This window comes from Hakea prostrata, chromosome 2, assembly GCF_041222555.1.
Source record: "Hakea prostrata isolate BN-2017 chromosome 2, UWA_Hpros_2, whole genome shotgun sequence".
In the NCBI taxonomy this organism is placed as follows: Eukaryota; Viridiplantae; Streptophyta; class Magnoliopsida; order Proteales; family Proteaceae; genus Hakea; species Hakea prostrata.
Window position 1 is genome coordinate 72,301,892 of NC_142601.1, and position 26,018 is coordinate 72,327,909.

At 37.6% G+C, this 26,018-nt stretch overlaps 3 protein-coding genes across 3 annotated transcripts; 2 read left to right on the forward strand and 1 right to left on the reverse strand.

Moving 5' to 3' along the window:
• Window positions 1–3,608: 3,608 nt before the first annotated feature.
• Window positions 3,609–7,607, forward strand: LOC149026279 (E3 ubiquitin-protein ligase WAV3-like). The gene is made up of 2 exons (XM_089146538.1): window positions 3,609–4,023; window positions 5,372–7,607. The coding sequence occupies exons 1-2, from the start codon at window positions 3,823–3,825 to the stop codon at window positions 7,343–7,345; spliced, it is 2,175 nt and encodes a 724-aa protein (XP_089002664.1). The 5' UTR covers window positions 3,609–3,822; the 3' UTR covers window positions 7,346–7,607.
• Window positions 7,608–8,398: 791 nt separating this feature from the next.
• Window positions 8,399–13,852, reverse strand: LOC149026280 (acetylornithine aminotransferase, mitochondrial-like). Its single transcript, XM_089146539.1, has 3 exons — window positions 13,027–13,852; window positions 10,306–10,740; window positions 8,399–9,232 (listed from the first exon to the last, which is right to left on the reverse strand). The coding sequence occupies exons 1-3, from the start codon at window positions 13,456–13,458 to the stop codon at window positions 8,693–8,695; spliced, it is 1,407 nt and encodes a 468-aa protein (XP_089002665.1). The 5' UTR covers window positions 13,459–13,852; the 3' UTR covers window positions 8,399–8,692.
• A 1,229-nt stretch (window positions 13,853–15,081) lies between these two features.
• Window positions 15,082–25,566, forward strand: LOC149026281 (putative potassium transporter 13). Its single transcript, XM_089146540.1, is given in 10 exon segments — window positions 15,082–15,742; window positions 16,726–16,957; window positions 17,046–17,294; window positions 18,177–18,227; window positions 18,483–18,743; window positions 18,833–18,885; window positions 19,263–19,377; window positions 19,989–20,243; window positions 23,678–24,273; window positions 24,275–25,566. Coding segments are annotated over 10 exon segments (2,235 nt in total). The 5' UTR covers window positions 15,082–15,700; the 3' UTR covers window positions 24,656–25,566.
• The last annotated feature ends 452 nt before the right edge of the window (window positions 25,567–26,018 follow it).

Below are 26,018 nucleotides of genomic sequence, written 5' to 3' on the forward strand. Positions count from 1 at the left end.
AGCAATTTCAATGGCGATTCAATGGTCTACAAAGCAATCAAGACTTTTACCTTCAAGATTGCCACTCATTAATAGATCTTAGAACGATTCTCTACCAGTGAGGAGTAATGGGTAGTAGTCCATAAAATACTGGAGTAGGTAATGTTGGTAAGATATGTGAACAGATTGGATTCGTATCTGATAGTGGCAATACCATGTCCGGATTCTATTATATTTGGATGGATTCAGATAATATCTTATTGGTTTTTAGATGGACTTAATTGGATTCGGATGATAATCGGATAGTTATTTGTTTAAGTAGATTATTCTAAATGGACATGAATACAAATTGAATACAAATTGAATACAAGTTTTTCACTATTTGTTAACATCTTTATCATTTTAGTAACAATATTAAAAGTAGAAGGGTCTTTGCAATATTTTCATTTTAGACGGGGTACACCCTGCTTTCAATGGTAATAGAGAGGGGCCCATGTAAACTTTTTTTTTTTTTTCTTTCCAAAATGCAAACATACTCGTGTCAATATGGGCCTTTTGAGTCCATGAATTCATAAACAAAGTTATCACGATAAAGTAAAAGAGAGTTAGAATGGGCCACCTTAGGCATGGGCTTCATATTTCATAAAGTTTTTGTCTTCCTTATTTACTTATTTATTATTTTTTATTTGGCAACGCGAAACTTGCCACGCTGTATAGGATTTTTTTTTTTGGTAACTTTTTATATACAAGAGATGAGAATGTTCTTGATGAGGATAAAATAATAATAAATCGGATTCAACCATAGTTGGGTCAAGGACCCCAGTCGGGACTGGTTCAAAGGTCAAACCATGAAAAAAGCGTGAGTACGAAGGAACCTGACGGTTATAGAAAGAGACGTGCTTTTGTAGATTTCAAGACACACGATCGTGCAATATATGAAAACTACAATCAACTCCGAAAGAAGGGGAAAACCATATGATTAGATGGTTACCAAGAAAAATCATAGACGAATATGATAGTCGAGAATAAGAGGTAAATCCTCTATAAACTAAAGAGTCGCAGAAAACAAAGGTATTTTAATCGTTTCCTTCCATTATCATTAATCAAATACGCTCTGCAACTAGCTAGAACTCTATGGTATTCCATTTAATTGACTTAACCTTCGAAGGTGGCTTCCCGACCGCTGAGTTGGTTCACATCTGACGTTATCTTGCAGGATTCCAAAGGCTGAGCAATTTGTTGACACGTCAATTATATATACCATGAATGATAGTTGATCTTATAAACTCTTCACTAAAAGGTATTGGCCATTACCAATTGAGCAACTCTGAAATGGTAACTCTCCATTCTTCGTTGTTCATAGGTTATCAAAATTCTCTTGTCAAATGTTACCAAACAAACAACAAATTGTCTTCTCTTCTCACAATAAATATGAGGAAAATTTTCTAACTTTTTTATGAATAGTTTTTGAAAGTCTAAAATGTCAACTCCCAAGACTAATCTAATTTACAATCTCTTCACTAAAAATTATTGGTTTTACCCATCAAACAACTCTACGATAGCATGAATGATAGATAGGTAAACCTGATTTGGATGTGTTAATTACCAACCAAACAATCTTATCCTATGAAGTAAACTTGATTTGGATGGATCAATCTTACTTCTTCTTCTTCTTTTTTTTTTTTGGAAAAGTAGATTGTTACGGTGATAACTAAATTATTAATATACGCTATCGAATGAGTGCAAACTCAGAACCTCCCCGTGAAAGGGCAAGTCTTTATTATTATCTTACCATACAATCAACGATCGCGAAAACAATTCACATCAAGATTTCAGCACGTGCAAGTTTGAGTCGTAGCGACGAGATAAGGTCCATGGAAACATTTGAATGTGATATCAAATCGTGTTTGACTTTGTTTGATTGTGATATCATGATATTGAATTCATAATTTGGCTATTGTTTATGTGCCTATTCTTACTTTAATGAAAAAAACCACAATGTAAGGATAGAGACGATAGAGACGATAGAGTGGAATTTTCTTAGTACATCTGTTTTCTTTTTCTCTTCTCTCTCATGTTTGAATGCAAGACTCCCATATGGAATGATATCTTTTTCGCACACCTGTTGGCGTGGCAAGTACATATCTCTCGTACTTATTTCTATTTGGATTTCTAATTTTCTCTCTCCTTATTATTATTTTTTTATTTTTTTTATAAGAATTTTCAACATAATTTCACTATATGAACTAAAGTTTACATAAAAAAAGGGGATAAATTTAGTTTTAAATTTTTTTATAATAAAGAAAAGTGAATCTTGCTGAACTAGTACGTTTGATGTGGTGGTGTTTGTGTTGCTTAGCATTGGATGGATACGGCGTGGATTCTATTAAATTATAGCTAGCCTTATAAAAGAGCACATGTATATAATACCAACCTAAAATGAAATAAATAAATTTTTTTTATTAAAAATGAACCATTTCTTTACTATTGAGATTTGATAGAGTTCATGTAGCGGTCATCCAATGTTGGACATCACAAACACCTCCATGTCAAATGCACAGACCTAGTAAGATCCAGAGAAAAAATCAATGATTTAATATTGAAAAATTTGAACTTAGATTTGTTTAAGTAAACTTATCTTGACAAATGAACAAGTCATTTATTCTCTTTTTTATATGTTTCTAGAAGTTGACTTCTTCTTATAAGGCTTTGGTTTTTGCTAACTAAACCAACCTCTTGGTAGTATGTACCAAGTCTTCCTCATTAGGCAATCTTTAACAATATTCAATACTTGCGGATATCGTTATTAGTGGCAGCAAAATGACCCGATACTCCAAATCTGCATCAATATTCATATTAATATTAAACAAGATTATATGTTTACATATCAAATGCCTTGAAACCTTGAAAAAAATTCAAAATTAAATAAAAAAAAACCTTGAAAAAAAATCGTGGATTCATGAACATAATAAGAGTATCATGTATAACCCATTCTTTTTTGTGGATAAGTTGCTTGGTCTAATCTTTGTACAATTAACTTTTGATTGTGTTGAGCATCGATTTTAGATATACTGGAACTAATATTGCTAGTCTCTGGGATAGCAAAAGATTTCGGCTTTAAAATTAACGGTAGGATCCTTTAGAACTGATTCTAACCGATTCTAGGGTTTTTGAAATAATATTTGGGTTTCTTGACAGATTTTTTACTTCTTTTGTTCTTCATGAAAAAAACTGTTATGACAAGACTTCCATTCCGTTTAACCAAAAAAAAAAAAAAAAAAAGACTTCCATTCCATCTAACCGTCGATCAAGCTACAGGACCCACTGATTGAAAAATAATAGTTTTAATATTTGAAGCATATCACTTTTTCTTAACCGTCAAATCAGAATTAGTCTTACCCAAAAACAATAAATTCAGAATTAGGCAGTTTTACCTGCTTTGATAAATCATTTATTCTCTATAATTTCGCCAAATAATCCTCGAAATCGTCAACGGGCCCCACACATTTATATTTACTTTTCTAATATTGTGTTCGGAAAGATCACTTTTGTCTTACTTTTTCTCCATATGATACTATTTATAGGCCACGTTGGAAAATATAAAACTGAATTAGGAGCAAAACAAAATTAATAATTATTAAAGGAAAGGAGCCAAGAGAGAAAACGGAAAGGCAAATTCATTCTTGCCTTCCTGTTTTGCTCTTTGGTTTTCTCATCCATTCCATTTTCATCTCCTTGTAGTTCAAATGAGGGATTCAAACCCTAGCTCTGCAAGTCTTTGAAACCCTAGTTCCGCAGGAACTTCATTTTCTTTTTTCATTTAATCTCCGGAGGTGGTCAGCTATGTCGAATCCATTCATCAAATTGAAGAAATCCTTGTCACGGAAGTTTTTTTCTTTTAAGTCTTCTTCGGTATCAGTTGAAGCTGCTCCTTCTCCTTCTCCTTCATCCGACATTTCTGACAAAGATTCCAGAGCTTCAAGGTCTAATTCATCTGGTTCAAGGCTTTCAAGAGCTCTTAGCTCCGGCGGCAGATCTTTTAAGGTCGGTTTCTTGTTTACCTACTTTTTATTTTTTTTCATTTTTCATTCCATTTCAACATTCCATTTCAACCTGTGTTTGCAGTCGATTTTCCTCTCATAACTTCCAGCTTTGAAGATGTAATGGGTTCGGGTTTGCACTCGTCTTCTTTCTTGTTGAACTTTTAAACCAAACGATTTTGTTGAGAGATTTGGTATTTTTATGAAATTGATTCCGTATTTTTGGCCGGCGACGATGCGGCTAATTTTAAAATATGCCGGCTTTGCTTTTCAGTCCGTTCAATCGATTCTGATTTTACTGGAAACTCTTGGTGTAATGCGAAATTGGCATTGCCTGACCAAGGCAGAAAGGACCGCCTATCAGCCATCACTGTTTGGGAGTGGGACCGTAGGGATTTTTTTTTGGGGGTGTTTATTTTAAAAAATTGTTGTTCCATGGTCTAAGATATTAGTTGGCTACTTGAAGACGTTTTTAATTGTTGAAGTTGTCAAAAACTGCATCTAATTGTTGTTATCTAAGGACTAGATTATTTGGTCAATGGAGATTGTTTATGACAAACCATGTTCCATGGTCTAAGATGGTAGTTGGTTACTGTTCACTGTTGTTTATGACTGTTTCTACAGTGCAGGTTTTTTGTTTAGATTTTCTTTTACTGGCTTGATTCTGTTGCCCTTGCAAAGAACGTTTATTAATTTTGTGATCTTTGAGCTGGGGTAGGTTAATCAGTCACAGCAGTTTTGGCTTAGACTGCAGATTTCAGTTCCTTTGCATTTCAACCTTAGCTGGTTCCATCTTCTGTTCTTTTTCTGTACAAGCTTGTTAGTGTACATTGTTCTTCATTTAGGTTTCGGCTTTGCAATCAATTAAAATCCCGCCAACCAGCCCAGTCCCACTGTTAAGCAGTGAGGATTGTTTTAGTAGCCTGCTGCATTTACTTCTGGTTTTACAGAATCTGCCTACTGATGATGCGTTTGTTGAAAGTTTGTTTGTTACATGCACTTCCTTCAATTATTAACAGGGGAAGGGATTAAAATTATGTACTTCTTATGAAGAACCAATGCACTTTACTTTTGCATTTGATTTTCCACGGTACAGTTAGAGCCTTTTGAAGTGTTCATTTTGCCGTGCTTGGTTCATTTTATAAAATGCTTCAATCATTGAAGTTATCAAGATCCTGCAAAACATGTGTCTGTGGAAGATATTATCGGGCGCAACGGAGCATTTGTTTCGGAAGGCACATTAGATATTCAGTGACTTTATTAATTAGGGTTCCTAATAATGTTGCAGGATGAAGTCATGCATTGGCTTAAATAATTTCTGACAGTACCATTAAAATTTATTTTTGCTGCAGAAAACATGTCCTATATGCTTGGTGAACATGAAACCAGGGCAAGGAAAGGCCATCTTCATAGCTGAGTGCTCCCACGCCTTCCACTTCAGTTGCATTGCCTCTAGTGTGAAGCATGGAAATGAAGTCTGCCCCATTTGCCGCTCAAAGTGGAAAGAGGTCCCATTCCAGTCCCCAATTGGTGTCGTTGATCCTCAATTGAATGGCATTGGACAGGCTCGTATTGCGCCTTTGGACTCCCCACTAAATGAATATCATGCTTCCCTCTATGGTCGACTTCTGCAGCAGCCTTCACGGCGTGCTGAAGCTCCCCGTTTCTCTGATGATGAACCCCTACTAAGTACCGCCAACCTAGACTCAACCTCTCCCTCACTTTCGGTCCACCCAGCTCCTACTATCAGGGCCTTTCCTGAGTTCCCTGCTGTACTAGCTACAGTGAACCGTCCTGCATTCGCTGTGCTTATTGGTGTTAAGGCACCAGCACTTCCTGATAACACCTGCCACCGTGACCGTGCACCTATTGACCTTGTGACAGTGCTTGACGTCAGTGGAAGCATGGAAGGTACAAAGCTTACACTCCTCAAGCAGGCAGTCGGCTTTGTGATACAGAATCTTGGACCTGCCGATCGCCTTGCAGTAATTGCTTTCTCATCAACTGCTAGACGGGTATTTCCACTTCGCCGGATGACTGAAACTGGCCGTGATCATGCTACTGCGGCGATAGATTCCCTTCGATCGACTGGTGGGACTAACATAGTTGATGGGCTCAGAAAAGGAGTTCAGGTTCTTGAGGATCGGCGTGAGCGGAACCCAGTTGCGAGCATCATTTTCCTCTCTGATGGTCAGGATAACTACATTACTAATCAAAACCGTCGTCAGAGCTCGCGTAATGTTGCCTCCTCAGATTCATGGGTGTCGGATTTTCTAAGCCTCTTGCCATCTTCCATCTGTCCTAATAATAGTAGTTCCAGAGAAGCAGGGCGCAGAGCATCTTTCCCAGTTCATGCATTTGGCTTTGGCTCAGATCATGATGCTGCCGCCATGCATGCCATATCAGATGCATCAGGAGGGACGTTTTCCTTCATACAATCAGAAGACATAATACAAGATGCCTTTGCCAGATGCATTGGTGGTCTCCTTAGTGTAGTGGCTCAGGAACTGCAACTCACAGTGAGCACAGTCTCTCCGGGAGTGTGCATTGGCTCAATACCTGCAGGAAAATACTCAAGCAAAATTTTAAACCAAGGGCAGCAGGGTCTTGTTGAAGTTGGGGATTTGTATGCTGATGAAGAGAAAGATTTCCTTGTTCAAGTCTCTGTCCCTGTGTTCTCAGCTGAATGTGAGGAAAGAGTGCCAACTACACCATTGTTGTCTGTTGAATGTTCTTACAAGGACCCACTAGCACAGGAGGTTTACCAGGCAGAGAGTAAGATAGTGGAGATACGTCGGCCAAGGGTTCTGTCGTCAGAGGACAACACAATGAGCTTAGACGTTGACCGGCAACAGAACCGTTTGTTGGTAACAGAATGCATTGCAGAGGCCCAGGGCATGGCTGAGAAGGGAAACCTTGAGGGTGCACAATCGGTTCTTGCAACTATGAGATCAGCTCTATTAGCTTCAGCATCAGCTCAAGCAGGGGATTGTCTGTGCAACTGGCTTGAAGCTGAACTTAAGGAGATTCAGGATAGAATGACAAGCCAAAAGCTCTATGAGGAGAGAGGAAGAGCGTATGTCCATTCGGGCTTGAGCTCACACACATGGCAGAGGGCTACAACACGAGGGGATTCAACAACTCATTCTACAGTCATCAACGGAAAAGGTGATAATCAGAACATGAGTGGGGTAGTGGGATACGAAACACGATCGATGGTGACCATGGTGATGAAATCACAGACTATTAATAATAAAGCCAGCTCCGCTGAGAAGGCTCTTAGGTTAAGCAGGTCATGCAGCTTAGTTGTCCGGGATCGAGGATAGAAATTGGCATTGCTATATTTACACCCTCAGATTTCCCTTCTCATCCATTCATTACAGGCTTACATCCAGGCTATTATTATTATTATTACTACTACCACTACTACTACTAGTATTACTACCATTATGTTGAATATCTGGTGTAAATAGCAAAAATCTGTTGAGTAATGGGAAGGTTAAATGTGGTGTGGTGATTAATACAGACATTAATGATTAGTTTTGTGGTTTTAGACTGATCCTTATATCTATATATATATATATATTTTTTTTTTCATGTATTAAACGGATCATATTTATGCCATTGGAAAGTAGAACCTCGTTAAGAACTGTTTTCAGAATCCGTGTGGGATGAATATGTTGGCTCTTATTCCAGGTATGACGTGGTATAAAGAAGAGCATTTTGGCTTAAAAGCATCACTGTAGGGTACTGCATATTCTCTTTTCTTTACCAATTTCAATTTGCAAGCGGGTTAGAAACCACCACATCCACGAAGCCACCTTCCACCACAGCTAAAATACCTTCTAAGACAGCAGTAGCTTCACCTACCAGAACTGATTGAGCGTGAAATGGAATTGAAGAGGCCATAAGGGGTACTCCACTGGAGTCATGAACAATACACCCAAAGCCCCCACGAGACTCTTTAGAAATCCACGAGAAGCCACAGTTCAATTTCAGATGACCAGCATAATTCGAACATCTCTGCCTAATTGAAGGGGATAACAGAGGGTTCTTGACTTAGGTATGTATAAGGTACATATATTTAAACTCTAATCGGATAAACAGGTCGATCCATCATGTTGGGCTGTATTGTACCAAACCCTCCACTTCCATCACGGATCTCTAAAAAGGGACCACTTGGATCACCTACTAGAGCAAAGGACTGAAAATCCTTGTGTTAGTGGTTCGAATCCACTTCTAAACACGCAAAGGGTCTTTGACACGTAGCCCGGAGTAAGCCAGATTTCAAAATTCAAGTGAAAGAGGAAGCGAAAAAAGGCGTGCTGGAGGCACATTTTCTAAAAAAAGTGGTGGAGACCTCAGATTGGTTCTCGCTAAGTATGTCAATGCGGCTGCATCTTCAAAGTCGAATACAAGAAACCGAGTCACAATATAGCACTATCTCTCCAGTAGAGGACCTGACTACTTTAAAACAAGGGCCACTGTGAAGGGAAGGGTACGTCGGATAGCATTCAGTCCATATAAGAATGGGATATTGACACTTCCAGAGAGTACGCTCTGGTCTCATTGTCTCAGCATTTTAAGTAATTTCAAATTTGAACATGGATACATGGATCCGAAGGTAAAACATTATACCTACAACTAAACTTTAACCATCAGTATTTCTTGTATTAATTCGAATTGCTCCTGTCAAGAGCAGACATGCACTCTGACATAATCTCCACTGCAGATTCCAGCTCCTGTTCAGAAATAACCAATGGAGGAACAAGCCTCACAACATTCCCTTTTCCAGCAGTTAGAATCAGAAGGCCAGAGTTCCTGCACGCATCTACAAGTGGTGCTGCAGGCACATCCAGTTCTATCCCAGCTATAAGCCCAAGCCCTCGTACTTCCTTCACGTGTGGGTTTTCCCCTAGCTTCTGAGTTAGCAGCTGTTTCAAGTACAGACCTTTCTTGGAGACACTGGTTAGGAAACCAGGCTTCCTGATCTTACTTAACACAGCAATGGCAGCATGACATACAAGAGGTCCCCCAGCAAAGGTGCTCCCATGGTCTCCAGAATTTATGGCAGCAGCAACTCTTTCTGTCACAAGAACAGCACCAATGGGAAGACCACCAGCTAGAGGTTTGGCGAGTGTCATCATATCTGGGGTGATTCCATGTGCCTCATGCGCCCAGAGGTTCCCAGTTCGGCCTAGCCCACATTGAACCTAAAGAGAAAGAAACAGAACACGAAAAGATACTCCTGTCAGATGTGCCTTAAAGGTGAAAATGCGAAAACTGCTGACAGAAAACTTGTTTCATGACAGCCATCCATCTGAGAGTAATAGAAAATATAGAGCAGGAAAAATGGAAAATGGTTGAATTAATGGTCAAATAGATTAGTATAATCACCACTAGATTCTCAGAACAACCACCATTCAGACCTAGGCACAAAATCATAAAATGGAAAATAGTTGAACCAGTGGATTCAAATAGATAAGTCGAATCACCTCTAGATTTTCTGAACAACAACCATGTAGAACTCCGTGCAAAATCATCTCACAACTGTCTGGAAAGAAAAAACCTGAAATGGTTTCTGGTTTCTTAAGTGAACCAGAATCAAACCAGAAAAAACTAGTTCACACTCAGTCAAACAGGCTGGCCCTCATCATAACCTGTCCATACCTCCCCCTTAAGAGGCGCAGCTGGGGAGCTGGACAAGCAAAAGTAACTGAATCTTGTTTTCCACATAGGTTCTTCTCTTCCTCTTTTTCATGTCAGCTGCTGGATAATGCATCACCTACTTGTCAGACCATTGGCAAAGCTGATTAGGCTTTATGTAGAGTTGACTTCCGATAATTTTCCTACTCCTTTTACCTCATTAAGGACACAGAGGGTTTAATTGGTCAGTGGATAGATGTTGGCATGGATACCATCTCCACCAAATTTGGATCTCACTTCTGTTCAAAAACATTTGGAACCCACCTTGACTGCCATGCGGCAGTTAAAGTTTTGCATAGCTTCATCCCCAAATACCCATAACCATTCAATTCAAGAACATCTTCCAGTACCACTCTGTGCCTCCTAGAAAAACATAAGAGATGACAAAGGCTTCCACACAAGCAAAGTCGTCACAGGGGGGTGGGGGTGGGTGGGTAGGAATTTCCCTATGCAGCTTTACCCCAGCAACTTGAATACCATCAGCTTAGCTTTTGCCGAGATCTTCTAAAAAATATGACTCCTAACCTACGTAACTTTAGTTTCATGGTTACACAAATATACTTAGAAATAAGAAACTTACCTCGTCAAAGACCAGGAGAGCTCCAGCACCATCACATACATCACGTAATGACTGCAGGAAATCCTTTGTGGCACTGTATATACCCCCTTCACCCTGGATAGGTTCGACAAAAACTGCTGCTGTTTTTCCACGTTTAACAGCTGCTTTTGCAGCTTGAATGTTCCCATATTCTACGAAGGTCACACCAGGCATGACAGGTTCAAAAGGTGATCTGTAATACTTTTTGCTGGTCAAGGCAAGTGCACCCATTGTCCTCCCATGGAAGCTATTGGAAAAAGAAATAAATTCTGTGGCCGGATGTTTTTCATCAGGCTGAGAGAATATTTGAAACTTCCTAGCAAATTTAATAGCTGCTTCATTTGCTTCAGTACCAGAGTTTGAGAAAAAAACACGATCCGCAAAAGAAGAGTCCACTAATATTTGTGCAAGTTCCACCTACATCAAACATAAAAATTGCATTTTAACCACCATGAAACACAGAATTTAATAATAAGTTAGATATGGCATAAAACTAGAGCAGCCCAAAAAATAAAAAAGCCACATTTAATATTACAAACCTTAAAATGAAGGTTTACTTTCTTTCTTGTCCAAAATGTATGACACTAAAATATACATCATTCATCCCCAGAAAAATATTTGTCCTGAAATTGTCGGTTAAGGCACAATCTATTTCAAATCACCCAATTGAACAGTTTGCTGTCTAGCATATTTTTCCACAGTAGTAGGATTCTCACTATAATCAACAATTTGAGGTTTCCAGGATAAACTTATCAGTTATACCTACTTTTTTCAATGTTTAAGTATTCATGGCAAACAACTATGAAAAAATAGAACTCCCTACACTTTTAGAGTTTCCTTCATGATGCTTGTGGTAAGCTGATCTAAATGCAAGCAGAATGGAAGAAATCAAAACAACAAGCAATAAGTAGGTTGTGGATGTTCAATTCCTAGTGATACAATCAACATCACAAAATTCCTTGGCATGCTCATATATATACAGGTGTATCAGCAATATCGCATGGAACACCAGTACAAACGGAAATCCATTAGTTTGGAATCTAGTACTTGATGTCCAGGGAGCCCAAACAGGTAATGTGCTTTTGGGGAAATCTTACAACCGAGTAATACAATAATAAAAAGGACTACAATGGGAATGTAAATTTTCAATGTGAGGTTGGAGTTTTCATAGCAACATTACCCTTGCTTTTTCTTACATTCATAAAACGCTAGCCATGCTACTATATTTTGGGTGGACGAAGAACAACCGATCTGAATGATCCGGCCAGCAATGGACATATTCAGTTGGACAATCTAGGTCACTCAAAATTCCAAGGTCTAAATGGTAGTCTTTAATTTTAGAATTTGTGTCAATTGTATATTATGATTTAGAATCCATGTCTGAGTTATATTTTGCTTAACAAATAGATACCACCCTCAGCCATCAGTTAGAACGAAATCAGTAGAGGCTTTGTAAGCTTGATCATATGCTGCTGAGCTACTGGTCAAGTGACCAGTTTTCCTTTTCCCCTTTGGGGTCTTTGTAATGAATTTCTTTACTCATCCACCGAAAAAAGATTAAAAAAAAAAAAAAAAAAAAAAAAGAGGAAAGAAGAAAAGAAAAAGAAGAAGAAAAAAGAAAGAAAGAAAAAAGATAACCAGTTTTCTCTCCCTCTTTGGTAGTCTGTCTTTCTATATGGAGTGCTCTCTCCAAACTCCTCTTCTTCACTTGGATCTTATATTTTCAACTCTATCTTCTGAATCATCAAGGTGTATACCCTGTTTTCTGATCCTTCTACTCCCATTTATTTCATATCTTCTTTCATGCTGCTTGGTTCCATTTGAACTTCATAGCAAAAATAATATCAGTTGATTTCTTGTCTTATGCCTGAGGCTAGTCTTTCATGTATTTTAAGTTCAAACCACTGGTCTGTTGCACCAAATGGAGCTACAGTAAACTAAAATTTAAGGCTTGAAAAAAAGTAACCAGGGGAGAGTGGGGGCTTATGCTGTTGTTAAAAGTCCCCATCCAGTTTACTCAATATTTGAGAAATTACAGCTCTTGTTTCAGCCTTCTAGTTGACCATCAGTTCTCCATTGAAGTTTCTGAAATCTAGGAAGCGTTTACTCTACATAAAACCTCTGAGTTGTCTATGTTAGATCCAAAATAATCACTCTGGAAATGACATTAAATTTCTGGAATCTGTTAAACTTCCCAGTTCTCCTCATTCTAACCAGCTAATTCTGGTTACTACTGAGTTCCAGCACTTCATTTTAATTCCAGATTCCATCCTAAAGTCTCAACCGCAACACATACGCAGTTGAACTGCAACCAACAGTTTTCTTCCCTCTAACAAAAAAGAAAGAAGAAAAACTCTGGCAAAGCAACTTAAAAGGTAATGAATGATCTGCCTAGCAGTAATTTGGTATGATACAACAACAGTGACACATTAGTAAAATCACAGAAAATTTTGAACCATATAATTAACTTATAGTGATCCTTTACATTTGAAGCAATGTAATTAGTCGTTTCTTCCCCATCTACCAATGGAAATTCCACAAGTACAAATATAAGTATCTAAGGATACTGAAATAATAGATCATTGATTCACGAACTCCGAAGCATTTTATGAAGTCAGATATCAGACAATTATAAATTCAACATAGATATGAGTATAGAATGAGAGAGAGGGAGGGAGTAGAAAAGGGATCTCTGGATCTGACCTGAGGGATGGAATAGAACACATTACTCACGTGAGTGAGAAGATTTGCCTGCTCGACTACCGCTTTAACCCACTCCGGATCACCGTGGCCAAGTGCATTCACGGCTATACCAGAGGTCATATCAATGTACTCTCGCCCTTCGATATCATACAATAAACATCCCTTTCCACTCGACAGCACAACTGGAGCTCTCGCATAAGTCCCTACAAGAACACTCCCTTCCATATCTATAACTCCCTTACTCCCCCCAAACCCTAGTCTCGAATCCTCCAGGTTCGCAGAAACCGGAAGTTGCATGTCCAGATTAAGAGAAGCCGAAACTCTTCGAACATTGGCACGAACAAATTGTCTTCCATTCCGAAGCTTGAACAAACGATGAAGATCAGATACAGGTGAAACTGAATTGTTGAGAAACACATGCATATAGCTCATCTCGATCAAGTTTTCCGCACAAAATTGTTGATCAAACAGGTTTATAAAGGAAATTTCATGTTCTAAACAGATGAAACGCTACTCCTGGAACAAATTCTCTATAATTGCATAAAGATATCTCCAAAAAGGCAATAATTAGAGGGAAAGATGAGATTCGATACCCTGAAAAAATTGGAGAAATTTATGGAGGATAATTAAACACGACAAATTCTACGAGATTTGATGAAATGCTTTTGGAAATGAATTGAATTGAAGATTCAAAGAAGCATTCACCAACGGCGGTAGAGAGAAAATACTCCACCTCCGGCGCCACGCGAAAACATATTAGCGGGAACCGCGAACATGTAACGGAACTCTTGTTTCAGGCTCAGTTGACTAAAATATCCCTACCCATTTTTTTCTATTGACAAGGATAGTCCTAAACGCTAGAAAATGTGCGCAATTCGCATTTATTGAAAACGTGGAAGCTTAAGAGACGATTGTGAAATTACCTTTGTGGGTTTGGTGTCGTGTCGGCCGATACTATTGATACTACGAGAAATATCAGCACTTACCGTCTTTCTAATTCTTTAAAATTCCCCGGCCTCGTTAATTTTTTAAAATTTCCCTTTGGACCTCTCATGTATGAAATATTCACACTTGTCCCTACGTCTGATTTTAGAAAACTCTTCCTCCCCGCTCTCGAGTTTTTGAAAATTTCTCGTAATATCAATAAAAAAACCAAAAAAAACCCATAAAACAACAACTAAATTGGTACCCAAAAATTAATAGATGAGTTATCAAGGCACCTATATTAGTAATATTCCCCACACCCTTATATATAAACTCTTCATATTCAAAGAAATAAAAAAAAGAACAGTCAATAATTCAATGTTCAAATTAAAACCCAGTTAAGAAGTAAATCTAATAAATTTCTAAAATTAAACATCAATAAAATAAGAGATAAATGCACATAATTACAAAATATGAGAATTATAGAGGACATAAACCCTCCAACTTGCTCATCCCCCACTCATTCTCACTCACATAAGGCCACACATGATTGCACGAGTAGGGATCCTTGGTTGAGTGTGGATCATCTCCCTTGACGGGGAGCACAACCATGTGGTGTCCACAAGTAAAAAATAATAAAATATTTTTCGGATGCAAAAGATTTGAACTCTGTATGGTATCAAAATATTTTGCGAATCCACGCCCTCTTCTTCCTGATGTTATACATCTTTTATATTTTTTGCGTCACCTCAAGTTTATTTTTTACTCAAAGTCAATGATCAACCAATGTTAGCATATTGCTATTGACCACAAATCATAGGGAGGCCCACAAAATTAGGGTGATGAATTTTTTATTAAAAAAATATTATTTTTTACTTGTGGACCCTTGCGTGTTCTCCATAAGTGGAAATGATCCACCCACAATCTATTATTGGTATCATAGTATCATGCAAAAAAGAAGAATAGTTTTCTGGATTCTGTATAAAGTCCAGATTCTCTGCATTTGAGCACACTGCGTTCATCCATTAGATATTTGTGATATCAAGCACCCACGCATAGATTACGTCAATTACATCAACTATCCTGTGGCTTAGAGGATAGACGCACGCCCTGATCGGCTGTAGAAGATCTGCATTGTGTTATAGTAGGAGATGTTAATCACACCTACACTGGCGTTGAAGGCAGTTGCTTCTGGAAGTTAAAGAACAGAATCAGTGGGCAGTGAAGATCGTGGAATTTTTACTGTCTCACCCACCTGGTTGGGCGGTTAAGGAAGAGAGAGAAAAGCGTTTTTTTGGCGGTTCAGAAAAGATTCACTCTTTTTCGCTGGACACTGACATGATACACGACTCCATTAACGGTCTTAGTAGAATAGCAGAAGAGAAGACTGGGACGAAGACTTCCTTTCTGAATTCTCTACTTTAGCTGCTATTGAGGGCCATATATAGAATATCTCTGATTTGAATTAATCAATTCAGAACAGGAAGAAGAATATACTTGGATTCCCATTCTTCATTCCCAAATCCCAAATCCCAAATCCCAAATCCCAAATCCCGAATCTGAGGATTCTTTTGGGTTCTCAGAGCAGTTGTTTACCAGTTTAATCTTGGGGGAAGTAGTAAAGCCTTCATTAGTTCCAAAGCTTCCAGTCTGAACAAGTATTCTGAGCGTGGCCAGTGAATCTCTACGGCAACGGTTGCAGCTTTCATTCTTGAGACAGGGGAGTAGATTTAATTAGGGTTTACTGGAGATGGATCCGGAGTCTGGTAGTCAAAGTCGGGATTCTCGTTGGGTAAGTTCGCCGAAAGAAACAGAGGAAAACCCAGATAGTTAGATACTATGAACTTCTAGTGTGTTCTAAATCTGAAATTTTCATGGTTGGCTTTTCTTTTTTAACCATTTGATCGGTTTTTTCTTCAGGTTTTTTGACATTTTTGATTGTTCTACTGATATTTCTTTTGACTTCCTTGCAAATAGTTTGCATGCCGAACTTGCATTCTGGAAAATCATTTGCTTGGTTGGAAGTTCTTCTTTTCTGGCAAACTATTACACTTTACAATTTTGTTATGTTATGTGTTATCACGTCTATTGTATTGTAATTCTCTTCTCATGATTTCTCAAGTGGATTTCACCTTTTTAACTTTTAGTAACAGTTGAAGTCATAGTACTATTATCTTTTGAATGATTTTGATATAACTTGCGTTTTTCTCTCTCTCTCTCTTTTATTTTTTTGCCCTTTTCCCTTTAGCATTTCAATTGTTTGCAGAGCAGTGTTTGGGGAACTTTGATTTTTTGTCATCTGTGAACGTGAGGAGATTTTTTAGTTTCTCATGTTTGTTTGTTATTCTCTATGCATTTAATAGTGTTTTAAAAGTTTGAACTAATTCTTATTGTTTTGGACAACACACTAATGTCTTCAAGTTCAATTTGTTTATCAACTTTTTTTATTGGTTACGTCAACATCTTATTTTTTTTTCTGTACGTTTTGTATTTGTCTTTCTGGGTTAGGATTCCAAATTCTATTTGGGAAGCCCTCTCCAATTGAGACGGAAAAAAGGAAACACTTTTAAGATGTAAAATAATTATCAGCTTTCTTTTTGCTCTCTTTGAATTACTTCTTTCACATAGGAGGAAACACTTTTAAAATAATTATCGGAAACACATAAAAATAATTATCCCATTCATTCAGTCAATTACCTCCTATTATCCCACAAAAAAGAGTAGACATTTTTATTTGTAAAGAATATAACTTTCTCATGTTCATCTTATGTCCAGAAAGTGCACAAGGCCACTCTATTGCTAGCCTACCAGAGCCTTGGGGTTGTTTATGGTGACCTTAGCATATCACCCATCTATGTTTTCACGAGCACATTCTCAGGCAGGTTGCATCTTTATGAGGAGGAAGAAGAGATTTTTGGGGTACTTTCTTTGATTTTCTGGACTTTGACTATAATACCACTGTGCAAATACACTGTACTTGTATTAGGAGCAGATGACAATGGAGAAGGTGCTTACAGAGACTTGCATGACAGTTAGTCATTTTATTTTCCTGGAAAATTGTTTGCAGCATTTCTTCTAATGTTTTATTTCCACAGGTGGAACCTTTGCTTTGTATTCATTACTCTGCCGGCACTCTAAGTTGGGCCTTTTGAGCACATCCCATTCTGCACGTGGTCATTTATCTGACTGCAGCACTGGAAGTCCCCTCAAGGATACAAGTACAAGTGGACGTCTGAAGGAGTTCCTCGAGAATAGTCGTGGATCTCGTATTGTATTGTTTCTGGTTGTGCTTCTTGGGACTAGCATGGTCATGGGTGATGGGGTCCTCACCCCTTCAATGTCTGGTATGATTCTGATGCATGATCAAAGCACATACAAAGTTCCATTCAGCCTTTAAAAACCAAAAGCATCTGTGTCGTCCTGGGATTTATAAATGGTACTGTCATGAAGTATTTCATTGTTTTTGCCTTTTTGTTTTATTCTTACTGTTGATATGGTTTTACAAAGTGCATATAATCATATTGTTTTGAAAGGTATTTTCTTGTTGATACTCTTTTAAGGTGTTAAGTAACTTGTAGCCTTGTTTTTCCACATCTTAAATTAGCACAACCTGTGAGTCCAAAAAATCAAGATATGAAAAAGTCACAGTTTTTAATTTTTCTAGTTGTTCCAAGAATCGTTCAATGAATCTGTTGGTTCAGAAGGATGAATAGATGTTATACATGATGATCAATCTTTCTGTTTTTCTACTTCTGTCACTTTATCTTCTTAGTGCTGTCTAAAATAGTCTTGCGATTCTCCATGAAAATTCTGATTTAGGCAAAGAGTTGAAGAATTAGATTCATTATTCCTCTCCAATCTGATCAAGTTTTCCCTTTTTGTGAGAGTAGAACCCATCATTGTACATGGGCATTTGAAAGTTGTGAGAGACAGTGACAACTCTTTAAAATGACATAATTGTAAATCACTTTCAGATAGTCTTGAGAATGCTCTCTTATTCCAACTTAAAGAAATTTTGGAATAAGATGATGGGCAACCAAGAGAAAGTTAACAGTCTAAATATACACTATAGAGATTATTCAGCAATCTCTTTTTGAAAATTTGAAAATGTTTTTATGATCTGAGATTTTCTTATGGTCATGTTCTTCTCACAAATTATTTGATGAAACTCTTGTGATGGCAGAAACTTATGATGCGGTGTTTTCTGTGCTTCTGTCTCTTTTCAGTCCTTTCTGCCGTTTATGGTATGCGAATTAAGGCCCCACATATAAATGAGCGTAAGTTCAACATCATTTTCTGTTTATATGGAATGGAAATTGAGATGATTGAAGTTCCTTATTTTGGAAGTATTATCTTGAGTATATATTTCCTTGTCAATAGTCATGATTTACTATTAATATAATGGTTAATTCTATTTCTGATTTTAAACAAAAAATAGGCTTTGTGTGGTTTTACTTGGAATATTTATCATTATTTGGTTGTTTTAAATTTATGTTCTTCACTGAAATTTGCTTAAAACTGTGCCAATACAGATTATACCATATTCATTGCCTCAGTTATTCTCTTGGGCCTTTTCGCTCTCCAACACTATGGAACACACAGGGTTGGCTTTCTTTTTGCTCCAATTTTGGTAGTTTGGCTTCTATGCATCGGTGGAGTTGGCATCTATAACATAAGACATTGGAACCCAGGTGTCGTATCTGCTCTGTCACCATATTATGTCTTCAATTTTTTCAGAAAAGCTGGAAAAGATGGGTGGAGTTCACTTGGAAGTGTTGTTCTGGGTGTTACAGGTTGATTTTTATTCTTATACTAAGCCATGTTGTCAGACTAAATTGAGTATTTGTCTGTGAGGCTGATCATGGGAATTATATTTTATCAGGTGCAGAGGCTATGTTTGCTGACCTTGGACATTTTTCCCATCTTTCTATAAGGGTAACATTTTTCATTCTTCTGTTCTGTAACTTACTCTTGGCTTAAGGAAGGAAAGGGAACCTGAACCATCCTACAATAATTGTTCTCAGTTTTTGTAAGCTCCTATAGTTTATCCATTATTTTGTTTATTCTTTGAACTTGACATACAAATTTCGGTTCTTGTAAAAAAAAAAAAAAAAAAAAAAAAAAAAAAAAAAAAAAAGAAAAAAAGAAAGAAAGAAAGAAAGAAAGAAAGAAAGAAAGAAAGAAAGAAAAGAAAGAAAAAAAGAAAGAAAAAAAGAAAGAAAGTATAACTTTCCTTGTTATCATTCACTGAATTATCTGCATTTATTTAGTTTCCCTCTAATATTTATTACTTTCAACATGTTGTCGAGTAGCTAGCATTTGTGGGATTTGTCTACCCTTGCTTAGTTTTGGCTTATATGGGGGAAGCTGCTTATCTGTCCAAGCACAAAGAAGACATTGAAAGGAGTTTCTACAGGGCCATCCCCGGTAAGAGTTGTAAGACAATAATGCTTCTGTTCTCAAAAAGTGCATGATCCATTAATTTCATATTTGTAGTTTTACTTATTGTGTAGGAACCTAACACATGGCATTTTGACAAGTTTGATGATTAGTCTCTTCCATTCTGTTGGCCCTGGATTTTTGCCTGCTTGACAAGGACCCTACCCATTTATTTATCCTGATCCTCTTGATTCATGGATTAGCTTGTTCAATGAATAGAAGGGCCTAAAATCAGATCCACCTGTTGGACCATGCTGAGTTTTCAACATTGTTCATTGTCCACAAGAGAAGGACTCTTCTAGGCTTATAGCTTGATCTAACCTTTTGATTTGGTTTTATCTTTGTTTTCTTCTTAATGTGGAATTTTGTACCTCTGTTTTTTATTCTGTTTTCATACTGTTTTAGCTTCTTAAACCACCACTTTCATACCCTTTTGAGTAAATAGAGCACAAAAGTCAACTATCAATTATGGAGTGCTTAGTCTGCTGCTGCTACTTTTGTGACTCTTATGGGTAGTCTAGCTAATGTTGTGGTAATTATTAGTTTTTCTTCATGGCTTATTGGATCTTACATTTTTGTCATCTATTTCCTCCATACAGAGAGAATATTTTGGCCAGTATTTATTATTGCAACGCTCGCTACAGTTGTGGGAAGTCAGGCAATTATTTCTGCTATCTTCTCAATTGTCAGTCAGTGTAGGGCACTGAGGTGCTTTCCACGTGTGAAAGTTGTACACACTTCGAGCCAAATTTATGGACAGATATATATACCAGAGATCAACTGGATATTGATGTTCTTGTGCCTTGCTGTTGTAATCGGCTTTAGAGACACCAACATGATTGGCAATGCATACGGTACATTTGTTTTTCTTCCTTCCCGCTTTTTGTATATTGGCATGTATGTTTTCAATACAAGATCTCATGCAGTTCCCATCACTTTTGGATAATTTTACTTAGAATAAGTCAAGGGACAGGTTTCATATGTTATAGGCTTTTTATGCCATGGTTTAAGGTGTCATGGGACTCTTTAAAGGGCCCAAAGTAGGGTTAAATAGGTGTTACACGAAGTCAGGCTTAGGCTCTTTTTGATATCAATTCTCATTCTCTATTATGCCTATTTAAAATAAATAAGTACAAGATTCATTTTTGTCAAAATGAATGGTTTGGTGATTTACGAAATAAATTTGAATAATAGTTTGGTGCAGATAAAGTTAAATGATGTAAACGTGAAAGAGGGTAGGTGTAAAGTGTGCTTTTACCCTCTCTTCTTTGACTTGACTTCCATGGTTATTCCTTCCTTGGACAGTTCTTGGTTTTGGGGTTCTTTTTTAATAATAAATTCGATAGTGCCCTTTTTATTTCTCTTTGTGTTTGTACGGCCTTAATTAGTTAGTTTATTTCATATTTTAAAGTTTGGACTAATTCAATGTTGGTTCAAATTATGTTAAGATTTAACGGGTCGGTTTAAATTAGGGTGTAAGAGTCAATTTAGATTGTGATTAGGTCCTTTACACTCTTCTGCACATAGCTGGAGTTGTGTTATGCTTTAGTTAGACTTTCTATTCCTTTCTAGACTAGGACTTTGTGATTGGCTTTCTGACCCTCCTATTTGATACCCCTTCACGGATGAAGCAAATCAGATTAGAGAAAACAAAATTCGCTAAGTTCAGTTGAGGCTGCTGCCTTCTCCTGCATGAGATTTGTCTGGTGCGTAACATCTAGGCTGAAGCTTTGTAAGTAATATTGAGGTTGTGTGCTCCATGGTCTGTAATATCCAAACTCCTAATCGGACTGCAGGGTCAGTCATTTATCTCATCCTACAAGCTGCTGCATTGAAGATCATATCAACAGTGAGGTAAGCTAGCAAATCCACACATCCCTGACCTTTCTTTGCTGTTTCTTTATTTTTTTATTTCCGATTGTGGAAACCCAATTCCAGGAACCTAGTTAGCATCATCCCTACATCCTAGGAAATATTGAGAACCTATCATTTATGAACAAGCCACAACAAGTGATCTCTTTTTTGAGATTCTAAAACCCTAAAATATCCAAGACCATAGCTTTTTCAAAAAACCTATTTCCATTCATTGGAATTGTTTCAAACTTGAATAATACTGTTACCCCACCCCATGTGTACTTTGAGTTGATCATTCATCCCAAAACCCCAATTGAGATACCCCATCTCATCTTTGTAAATTCCTAAAGATCCTCACTTCAAGTGGCAGACATCTTTAGGCCTTAGAGCACAAGCAGTTTTGACCCTTTCATCATCAGTGCTCAAATCAGGAGACGAAACAACCATATCCCTCGAGAGTGAAACCCTAATACACTCAATCTATTTTGGGCTAACCCTACCCATAAGTAGTCCATTCCAAGCTGATACTGTTTAGAGATCCTGTAAATGGCCAGTAGTTGAACCCCTTGAATTTAGGGCTGCATCAAAAATTTTTGATGCTATGCTGCATGAGTTTAATAAGAAACCTCACGGAAAACTAGATGGGTTGGATTCATTTTACATTTGATAGCGTAAAGTCCAACTCCTGTTTCTGATCAAAACAATATATGGTGAAGACAAGTCTTTCAATTGAAACTACATATTACTGTGTAGATGGGAATGTGGCAAAATAAGAAGCATAATGCAATGCATAGCAAGCGACATAGAAGGTTACTGTGGAGAAATTTGTCACAAGTTCATGATGGGGTTCCAAATTACTAGTTTGATTGAAGAAGATAAGAACAAAAGAAGGGTTCAGGAATCACCACTTGAAATAGCTTGGAATCACAACCTAGGGTTTTTCTGGAATCACCAAAGAACCCAAAGAAGCTGATATTTCTTTATGCAAATCTGTGTCCAAGTCGTAGGCCTTTACAAACTTATATAGAAGTGATACATCAAGAAGACTCAATAACTGAGTCAAATTCATAAAAGAAAAGGTGTAAATCAACCGAAAACTGTAAGGAGAACTTTCAATAACTATGAAACTGAAATAATAAAGGAAAGAGAAAATAAGGCTGCATTCTTGGAAGCCTATTCCAGCCTAGGTAAACAATTAATAGCACATAAATGAAGAAATGTGACTCTTTTAGATAGATTAACTAATAAAGTCAATCTCAGATTCAGAATTAAGACCCTAAAATGAGGCTTATAAATGAGGTCCATTGCATCAATAAACCCAATATAACACCCCAACTCCTATTTAACCCAAGCATGGGCTAAAATAATGTCTTCCAAGTCTCAATTTTCCAACTGAACATCCTCAACTGCATCAGGCAAAGCCGCAGCAAACATGGGATCTGCCTTTCCTCTATGTAATTAAGTGTTGCCACCTTTTGTGGCATAGAATGCACCTGATGGCATGGTCTATCTTTGAATTGATGAAGAGTTTAACTGGTGCCATAAAATTGGGATTAGAGTAGGTTTATGCCTAGCAGTGTATGGTGGGAGCGACAGGAGCAGACTTTGTACCGTTCATGCCTTGTTAACTGATTATAAGTCTCAGCGACTGGTCAAATGGTCTGAGGGTATTGCAGCATGCTACTATTAAGTATTTTGTGTAGCATAAATGTCTTAGTTTTGTCAGAATACAGTTGGGCTAATTTGCAAGTTGACACATGTAGTCCTGGAGGGCTGTTTTTTTAAGAATCTCCTCAGCTTTGTTTGTTCTTAAATTATGTTCTTCAGAGTTGAAAAGGTGGTTAACCGCTTCATGGCCCTGTCGTCTATGCAGTTTATCAAATGGCCAGATCAATCTTTCACTTTTTAATGAATGAAGTCTAGCATGGTTGAGATGTCCCACAAAGTGTTATGTCTGTAGTCATCCGAGGGATGCCCTTAACTTCCCAATGGTTGGGTTGGTTAAAACAGCCATTCATATGGCACAAATAGGTGGCCCTTGTAGAGAACCTTTTCCTGTGAAAGGATTAAATTTAGAATTTTATATGTTAAAATGCTACACTTAAAGTCAGGTATCTCCAGTTGGAATTCTTCTTTGAAGTTTGAGCATGTTTCCATGTAATAGTTCAACTGGAATCCCATGAGGCCATATTTAGTCACTGCATTTTCTTTAATTTTTTTCGAGACAAGCAGGCCCATAATGAGTATTTAATTCACGAACTCTTAATTGTGAGATGTTTAATCATTTCATTATTGCTCCTGCTGATCTGATACTCAAACCTTTAGTTTTTTTCTTCCTTCAATTCTATAAATGATTTTGTAGCTTCGATTTGTTTCATGTTCTAGTTTCTAAGCCTGGCTTTTTAAATTCCGTGGATGGTTGATGTCTACCCAGGTCTCGCAGTCATCAGTTTAATGTTTGTTACCACCTGCTTGATGTTCCTCATCATTGTTTTGGTTTGGAATAAAACAGTTATCTTGGCAGCTGTATTTGTGATTTTTTTTGGATCCTTGGAGCTTCTATACTTCTCTGCATGCCTCTCAAAAGTCCACAAAGGAGGGTGGCTTCCTCTTGTTCTGTCAATGGTAATTTTATTTGTGATGTCTATCTGGCACTATGGCACTTCAAAGAAGCAGGACTTTGAATTGCAGAACAAGCTCCGAATGGATAATTTCCTAGCACTTGGACCAAACCTGGGTGTTGTTCGAGTACCTGGAATTGGTTTTATCTACTCAAATGTGGTGTCAGGGCTCCCTCCAATGTTTGAACGCTTTGTGACCAACTTTCCTGCTTTCCACCGTGTTGCTATCTTTGTCACTGTGCAGTCTCTTATGGTTCCAAAAGTTCCAGGCAGTGGACGTTTCCTTGTGAGCCGTATTGGTCCACCTCATTTGCATCTCTTCAGGTGTCTCGTCAGGTATGGTTACAGGGATATCAGAGATGACAACTATGATTTTGAGGTCCAGTTAATTAGAAAGGTGGAGGATTTCTTTGCGGAATGAGAATGATGAAGCTGATAGATGTGGACTCAGGAGAGTTGAAAAGGAACCAATTAAGCCATTAAGCCCAGTAATGGATGCATTGGCAGTGAGACCCGAGAATGGTGGTGTGGCTGGGCGGCAGAAGAAAGTGTCATTCAGTAATGTGGGTGTGTGTGAGGAGTTGAGAGAACTCGCTGAGGCACGGGAATCTGGGGTCGCATACCTGATGGGCAACACAACTGTTATTGCAAGTAAGTCGTCAAGTCTGGTTAAGAAATTTGTCATTAACATCATCTATGGGTCCTTGAGGCGGAACTGCCGCCGACCAGCAGTTGCACTTGGTATCCCTCCTACCTCCCTGATTGAAGTTGGCGTTGTTTACACTGTGTAATAGCAGAATGCTTTTTGTGCGTTGATCACTAGTCCTCAGCTGAAGCTTATGGTTAATGTGTATCAATGAAGGGAGGGGAGAAAAAAATGCAATAGGGAAGTCTGTCTGCAGTAGTTGAAGCAAGCACAGGTCTTCAGTACCGATGGGCCCTCTTATGGAAGTAGCTTTTTTTTGTTCTGGAGGGTTACCATGAGCTTATAGGATCATAATTCATAAAAATGAGAACTGGTTAGCAATGAAGCTTCTGAAGTTGGAAATATCATACTAGTCAAAAAAGATTTTTGTAGGGACAGGCAAATGGTTCAAAGATACAGAAAGTAGCTGCTTTATCAACATGTGTTCTTTCACCCCTGTACAGTTCACCAGACAGTTCAAGATTCCAATAGAAGATCATTTCAGTTCTTGAGAGGAGCAACTGTATATTGTACTTGTATCCATTACTTAAGTGTTGATGGTAAGACCGAATGATGGATCGGAATTTATTGGTTCTGCAGGTGGCATGAAAAGTGTTTGTGAAATCAGTCATTAGTAGTTCATATTGATCATGTCTGTCCTCTGGTCCCATGGTATTATTATATAAGTCATTAGATTTGGTGCAGAAAGAAAAGAAAACAGGCAGGGTTAGATAATCAAGAATGAAGCTACAGGATTTTATCAGAAAAATTAGTCTTGTGTGGTTTCATTTACCTCAGATTAGAGCTCAAAACCCCTGCTGAAATCCCTTTTCATCATTTTCTTCATATTGCACTTACTACAATTTTTGGATTTGGTTCGTTTCAATCCCAAGCTCTACATTTGAAACTAGGGTTTTAATCCCAACTTCCAGTTAATATTTTACAAAGGTGCCCGCAGATCAGGGAATATCCATAGGCCTCCAGAAAATTTTGGAACAAATTCATTGCTTGTTTTACAGGAGCTGTGTTTTGAGAAGAATTTTCTTTTTACAAGGGATGCTGAAACAACCCATCCAGAAATTAAAAAGAATGAACAAAAACTATCCATTCTCTCTCTAAAAATGATGTAAGCCATATCTTAATTTACAAGGTCTCAACGTATTTAACCTTGATCACTACAGATCTTCATGGAATGGAGAGGATAAAATTGCACGGGTTTAGAAATGTAAATTTGAAAATTTAAACGGAAACTTTCAGCACCATCTATGGAATTATTCTTTAAATTAATGCCCACCCCTAAATTATTCAATTCATTAATTGGGTAATAATGTACCAGAGACATCTCTACTGTTACAAAATCACAATTAAATATTGATGTAAGTAAGATTTTAATATTTTAAAAATGACAATAATAGCCTTTCATGAGAAATTTAAGCTCAACTTTTTTTTTCCGGTTATGTCTACCATCC

What these genes read in the sequence shown, in the direction of transcription:
- LOC149026279 (XM_089146538.1), top strand. Translation starts at nt 3,823, where the DNA reads ATGTCGAATCCATTCATCAAATTGAAGAAATCCTTGTCACGGAAGTTT. An exon ending in CCGGCGGCAGATCTTTTAAG is followed by an intron (nt 4,024 to 5,371) that starts GTCGGTTTCTTG and finishes TTTTTGCTGCAG; the next exon opens with AAAACATGTCCTATATGCTT.
- LOC149026280 (XM_089146539.1), bottom strand. Translation starts at nt 13,458, where the DNA reads ATGAGCTATATGCATGTGTTTCTCAACAATTCAGTTTCACCTGTATCT. An exon ending in TGTTCTATTCCATCCCTCAG is followed by an intron (nt 10,741 to 13,026) that starts GTCAGATCCAGA and finishes TGTTTGATGTAG; the next exon opens with GTGGAACTTGCACAAATATT. An exon ending in CTCTCCTGGTCTTTGACGAG is followed by an intron (nt 9,233 to 10,305) that starts GTAAGTTTCTTA and finishes CTTTCTCTTTAG; the next exon opens with GTTCAATGTGGGCTAGGCCG.